This window comes from Limulus polyphemus, unplaced genomic scaffold, assembly GCF_000517525.1.
Source record: "Limulus polyphemus unplaced genomic scaffold, Limulus_polyphemus-2.1.2 Scaffold2651, whole genome shotgun sequence".
NCBI lineage: Eukaryota > Metazoa > Arthropoda > Merostomata > Xiphosura > Limulidae > Limulus > Limulus polyphemus.
The window spans coordinates 59692-67027 of record NW_013668261.1 but is presented as its reverse complement, the minus strand read 5'-3'; the positions used below and the strand labels follow the sequence as shown (position 1 = coordinate 67027).

Genomic DNA, 7336 nt, shown 5'->3' with positions numbered 1-7336 from the left:
GAGTAGCCCAAGAGTTGGCTGATGACTAGTTGCCTTCCCTCTAGTCTTACACTGCTAAATTAGGGACGGCTAGCGCAGATAGCCCTCATGTAGCTTTGCGCGAAATTCAAAACCAAACAAACCAAGAAACGTTTGTTTTGATTCAAACGCATAGCTGCACAATGGGCTAGCTGCACTGTGGTTACCGCAGGAATCAAATTTCAATTCTATAGTTATAACCTCTCGAGCTTACCCTTGAGCCACAGGACGACTTCCCGGCACTTATTTTACTTAGAAATATATATGGAGTCCAAGATTGAACTGGTCTTTGTGATTTTATGTCGCCGAATTTCACAATACAAATATTTGTTTGTTTGTTGTTACATGCTACATGGACTATCTGTACTGTGCCTACCACAAGTACCGAAACACGGTTTTTGGCAGTGTAATCCCTCAGACATGCTAAAGTAACAATACTACATTATTAGACACATAAATTTCAGAATCTATTTTTAATATATATATATATATATATTGAGTTACTCGCTCCTGGAAAATAATGCATTCTCATGAATATTTAACAATACTAAACAAATAAATATTAAAGTAATGAAATCTGTTACTTGGATTTCTAAATTGTATAATAACAATTATTCTGCTATGCTGTTAGGCTTTATTTAGATTGGTTTACTTGCTTAGTGATACTAGCTTATGGCAAACAAATTTGAACTTATGTTTTATGATTGAAACATCAAACGTGAAAGGGTCAACTCTTGTTTATGTTCAGGAATCGAAACCCATTTAACAGTATTGTGTTATCCAGTAGGTTGATAAGAAGCGTCAAGTGTTTTGACAGCCACAAAGAGAGGTGTTTCACCCACACCCAACAGAAGGTTTTCAACCACGTGCTTGCTGGGGCCCGCCAATTTATTGAAGAATTATGTGTATCAGGAGGTGTACAGCAAGGTATGTATCTTTTTCGAACACACTGAACAACGAATTATGTTAAACAAATAAGTCATAGATAAAAAAAAAGGCTTGTCAAGTTTCAGTCGTTAATAACGTAACCACTTTCTATGTATTATTGAGTTTTAGATCCGTATAAGATAAATATACATAAAATTCATAAAGTTAATAACTAAGCGTGTTCTAAAATGAACGTATTAAACGGATCAATCCCTCTTAGTCTTTGATAAAGTTTCCCAAAAGCTGGCGAGCCTTGGTATTGACTAGCTAGCTGCCTTCCCTTTGGTCTATCATTTCGAAATTAAGGCTGGCTAGCGCAGACAGTCCTCGAGCAGCCTTGTGCAAAATTCAAAAAATAAATATATGAATCTGTGAAACATGATTTTGTACTTTCACTTACGATAATGTTTCTTGGAAAGTTGACTTTCATTGATTCATAACATGAATTAAATATGGCCAAACAGTACAAATTTACATTTAAAGTTAATATATTATATATGTTTTAGAATTAGTAAATTTCATTATAGAATTAACCGAATGTAAATGCTTTGATTTAATGAATAGTACATGTGTTGTTTTTGTGTTTTTTAAGCACAAAACTTCACAATTGGCCATTTGTTTTTTGCCCACCGCGGGTATCTCAAACTTGAATTGTAGCATTGAAAGCTTTCAGACGTATCGTTTGGGTGAACGGGAGAAGTACTTGTATTAGAGATAATACATTACAAACTGTTTAGATTTAATGAACTGTACATGTTAATTAAATATAGTTTTTGTTATAATTAATAAGGTGCTCATTTTCAGGTTTAATAAGTTATAATGTTCTAGGTTTGGTTTGTTTTAAATTTCACGCAAAGCTACACAAGAGCTATCTGTGGTAGTCGTCCCTAATTTAGCAGTGAAAGACTAGAGGGAAGGCAGCTATTCATCATAACCCACCGTCAACTCTTGGACTACTCTTTTACCAACGAATAGTGGAATTGACCGTCACATTATAATGCTCACACGGGTGAAAGGACGAGCATGTTTGGTGGGGATTATAACCAACAACCCTCAGATTTTTAGTCAACCACCTGGCCATGCTGACCCTATAATGTTCTAGGGTTAATGCATTGTATATGTTTCAGGGTTAATCAAGTATATATATTCTATGTTTATTAAAGCATAAACATATGCAAGGTATATCATGATAAAGTATATCATTTTTTTAGTATTTCATTTTGCGGAATGCCTCTGTTACATACAGGAATACTACGTATTTCCTATCTTCTTATTGAATATACATATATACATGTGTTTTTGATTTTCGTACATTTTGGGTATGTAGTCTTAATATAGAATGTCGGCCAAGGGACTCACTAAGTTACTGTCGCAATATTAACCTACTGAACTGGTTCATTCAACAATATGTAACATGTACTTTCTCAAAGGAAAGGTTCCTGTCAAGTGGAACATGCACTATCGAAACAGAAGGTGAATGTTTCCACTTGCAGGCCAGTTGAAATCTTTAGGATACAACCTCATTTATTTTGCAATGAGAGTAACCACCAGTCACGTGGGTAGCACCTGCACTTAACTTAGAGAATAATAGCATTAATACTTTGAATACATAATGCTATATCTTATCAGTCTGGGACAGTAGTATTAGGGATGGTAGATAGATTTATATTTTGGACTCGAAAAACCCAATATATTACTTTCTTGTTTAAACTTTGAATGTTGTCGAACTGAATAATGATTGTTTCACTGTGTTCTACATTGTGAATTCAAATTTGCTCCATAATACATTTTCTGGGGGACCTTTTGTGTATTGTCCTACCTGATTGCTTTAAGGTATTTCAGTGTATTTGAAAATACCACAGAGTAAATAGGAAGGAAAAAAATTGGTGTGACCAAACTATGTACTGACCATTATCCCTTTAATAAGTGGACTGAGGCTTATTCATTGGTCGATACTTCAGGATCGTCTGCTGCTGATGTGTTGGCATAACACTGGATAGCCCAATTTGTGTGTCAGAAGGCATTCAATGGACTAGGGAGTTAATTTCAATAGCCATCTATTTTCTGAGTTGAGCAAACTTTGCCTTATCACCTCAATCTGATAATTTAATAGAACAGGTAATACAGACTATCAAGTGGATGTCTGCAAAGTTTTTAATCTGGCAAAATTGAGAGATGTGAACTTTATATGTGTTATGATGATGTACTGCACAACAGACAGAATTTAATGAGGAAATACTGCTTCCTGTGGATGTATGGTTTACACCTAGAGAAGATGTGCTGTAGTTTTCACAAGAACATGTGAAGAATTTAAAGTCTTTATTGTATGATTCACATTAGTTTGTGCAGCAACAGCTAGAAAAGGCCGCCATACCGGAGAAAAGGTGTCATGACAAAACTGTTAATCAATAAAAATTACCAGTGTGAAGACATGGGTATGGCTTTGGTATGTACCAGAAGCATGGAAGCAGTTTGGCTCTGTCTGGACGTGTTATCATTTCCTACTTTCACAGATCAGTCCATTGAACTATGAGTTACAGTGGTCATGTGGCAGGTGTAAGTTCATGGAACACGTGGACAAGCTAAGCTAGTATGTTACAGGCAAAACCTTTCATGTATTGGCTTGCACGGGAATTAAAGTTTGAGATTGTCCAGTCAGTGTATGATGTAAGTACTGCTATGTATCATCTCAGCTCAGCTGATGAAGAAGATGTAAGTACTTATCTGGCAGTACAAGATAAACCAGGCGAGGAAGTGCCAAGATAGAATAGGCTGGTGGTTGACCAATAATCTGATGATGGCATCTTGATCAATCTGGTTTGAATTAACTGCCAGAGCAACAGCTAGGAAAACCACTGAATGTGATATCAATGACTAAAAGTAAATTATGTTTCTTTCTTTCGGAGGATCAAGTTGTGTTTCATAGTTAAATGTTTGCATTACATTGTGTGATTATTGCAGAGATAGCGTGATTTGTTGATCACAAGATTAACAGGACAGAAAGGGCATTTTGATATATCATGGAGAGCTGTTCGGTTATTACATAGTTAGGACAACTTGTGTAACGGCTAGAACATGAACAATTTTTATTACTGAGGGTTACCACTAACAGATCAAAGACCCAGATACATGTTTGTTGTGATCCTTACTTTATAAACTATCAAATGGTTTTTCTATTGCACATTAATAGTTTGATATTTTGTGTGAATCATTCACTCATTTGTCTGCCCCCAGTGGCTCAGTGGTATGTCTGTGGACTTATACTGGTAGAATTCGGGTTCCAATACCCATGGTGGGCACAGTACAGATAGCTCATTGTGTAGCGTTGTGCTTAATACCAAAAGAACCAACAAACTGTCTGTCTGAGCATTAGCAGAGGTTCAACATAGTAGATTGCACAGTACACATTTTGTGAGAATCACTCATTCTGTATGAGTTCACAAACTTTGCTAAACAGTCATTGTGATCCTTACTTTCCAAACTATTAAGTGATTTTATACTGAAAAATAGTTTAATATTTTGTGAGAATCACTCGTGCTGTCTGTTTGAGTATACTATGCTAATACATATTAGCAGAAGATCAACTGAGTATATTTTTACAATACGCACTAGAATTTTTACAGTAGACTTTAGTCCATGTGCAGTCAGAGAGTTGTACTCTTTCTTAAGGTGTTGTGAATATGATTGGAATATTCTTTGTTTCACTGGATTTGCCTGCAAGTACTTTGCTGTGTTGCCAGCCGGAGCAAGTGGATTGGCTCATGTAGGGTGATACAATATCTTAATTGTTCAACTGTTGCAGCTGGTGGTCACGTAGAACAACAAATTTTGTCTAAGCTGATCTGAATGTATACTGATATATAATGTAGTGAAAACACGAATATATATTTTGACTGCAAAAATATTAGCTTAAAATCATATTTTGGGTTAATTCTATAAGTGATTAATTGTTTTCTGATGCTCAAAATTTTCACATATATGGCGACATTAATATGGCACCATAACTATTGAGAGCTAGGATAAGTAGCTCATGTAGGTTACTATGATAATGGTGTACGAGTTGGAGGCGTCTCTAAAGTTGTCCCCATTACCTCAGGCCAGCCTGTGGCTGCCATGCTACCAAGAGAAAGTGTCTCAAGATCATGCCACTTTCAGAAGCCAGTCAGACTATAGAGCCCAGCCTATCCCCCCCTCAAGATCATGCCACTTTCAGAAGCCAGTCAGACTATAGAGCCCAGCCTATCCCCACAGAGCCAATAATGCTGACATCAGGACCCATCCTTGCTGCCATCCAGCTAATCATACTTACACCAGATCTCATTCCAGCCATGTTTAAGTCGGAAGTTTCAGAGACATCAGGGAATCAAGGAAGAATCATCAGATGTTCCATCATAAACTGTCCAATGGACAAACAATGCCATCACCCAATGTGTTTACACACTCAGTGGGATTATTGGATATCTTTTCCCAAGCAAACGTTTCCAAAGCTAAAGTATTCAAGAAGAAATTCTAAGTGCTGGGAAGGTCCACTTCATCCACAACACCAGAGGCCTGAATGATACCACCCATTCAGTCATTGCCACAAAAGCTCTAGTGACCTTAAAGATCAGTATAGCAACATTAACATCTACTGATGCTGCTCCACAGCTAGCTAAACAGTCCTAGGCCAACCTGAGTGACCAGAGAAACTAGAGTTGCCAAGAGAAAGCAGTGTACAGAGGGCTGGGTAACTTATAACCAAAGGACACAATCTTTTGAAGATTCAGAATTCTCCTTCTCGGCTGGAGGAGGTTGTGTGTTCACGCTCCAAAGGTTACATACAAATCGACTGTATATTATTATTATCATTATTAATTTTTTGTATATATGTATATCTTTTAGTGCACTTTGTATATATGTATATCTTTTAGTGCACTTTGTATATATGTATATGTTTGTTATATAAGATGTATTTATATTACACTTGTTGTACTAAAATGGTTCACTTTAATATTTTACACTGTTGAGTAATTCATTTTTGTTTTATTGTTTGTGTACTGTGAGAAAAAGGTTCGTCTTACACTATGTTTTCGGATGTATTGTCAAATGACTTATTTTGTGCATTTGAACTTCAGTGCATTTTACTTTATTTTGTTATTTCACTTCATTTTGTCTGTTTATTTTAGTCTAACCTTGATTTATAAAGAGATTTCTTTAACTTTATATTTTTTATGTTTATGTAGCATGTGTTTTATATGCCATTTTTTAGGTATTTTTTGTTGAACGGCCTGCTTATGCATTTATATAATTTTAATTTTGTTTTGTAACTTTTTGTTTTGTATAATGTTACCTAGCTTATTTGTATGTACTGAACCTACAAGTATTTTGTAGGTTCTAGAGTAAGTTACACCAATTACTTGATATGAAAGATGTTTTAATTGTTTGTTTTTTACGTTTAGAGCTAAGAATGGCCTGAAGGTAAAAAAAGGGAAGAATGCGGCATGCATGTTTCCTACCTCCTTATCTAATATAAAAAAAATGTCAGATAGGAGAGCCATTACGGTTCATCTCAACCTAGTTAACCACTAAACTGCATCATTCAACTAAGTTGTCACAATCATTTTCTCATGGGAATGATTCTTAGAAAGTGGATCACACAATATTGAATTAGACAGTGACCTTTTCCACTGGCAGGTCAGATGATAAGTCAGGGATACAACCACGTTCATTTTGCACTGAGAGTGACTATCAGTAATGAGTGCAACACCTGCTCCCTGAGAAGGATAGCATTACGATGTGGAACAGTAATATTAGAGAGCAAAGATTTAGGTTTCAGATCCGACATATTCAACAAACCTTCAATGCAATTAAAAGTATCGTTCATCTTTATAGTTATAAAGTTTAAATATCAGTTTGTAATTATGTACATTTTATTGGCAATAAAATAGGTTCATGGTTACTTCATCTACCAGCTCACTGAAACTTGACAAGGAAACTTTACTTACATTTTCCACCAGGATGTACAAACATTTAATGATTTATAAAACGTATAAATATAGTAAGTTGGTAAAATAACAGGTTTTTATTGCAGAATAACACGAAGAGATATGGTATGAGATGCTAATAACGTATATGCCTTCAAAGCTTAAGAAAATAAACGAGCTTAAGATACAAATATTTATACAGCATCAAAACGTGCATGAAGCATAAAACCGTCCGACTTTTAGCATCATAGTTCTGTAAAACGTCTCAAAATTATCATTTTATTATTGCCTTTCCCATCTTTTACATGTTTTGCAAAGAACTTAGTATACATCGTTTTTCCAAACTTGATCCTATTCCGTATTTATAACAAAGTTTGTTTGTTATGAATTTCGCGCAAAGCTACACGAGAGCTATCTGCGCTAGCCGT

The 7336-nt window shown here is 35.6% G+C and overlaps 1 protein-coding gene across 2 annotated transcripts in view; it reads left to right on the top strand.

Moving 5' to 3' along the window:
- LOC106467534 overlaps window positions 1–7336 on the top strand; it is a 127749-nt gene that overhangs the window by 104270 nt on the left and 16143 nt on the right. Inside the window, exon 3 of one of the 2 annotated variants that reach the window (XM_022395731.1) lies at window positions 806–945. In XM_022395731.1, the coding sequence (XP_022251439.1) occupies window positions 806–945 (140 nt within the window). Of the gene's footprint in view, window positions 1–802; window positions 946–7336 lie in introns of both variants that reach the window. The other variant, XM_022395730.1, reaches the window with a different exon arrangement.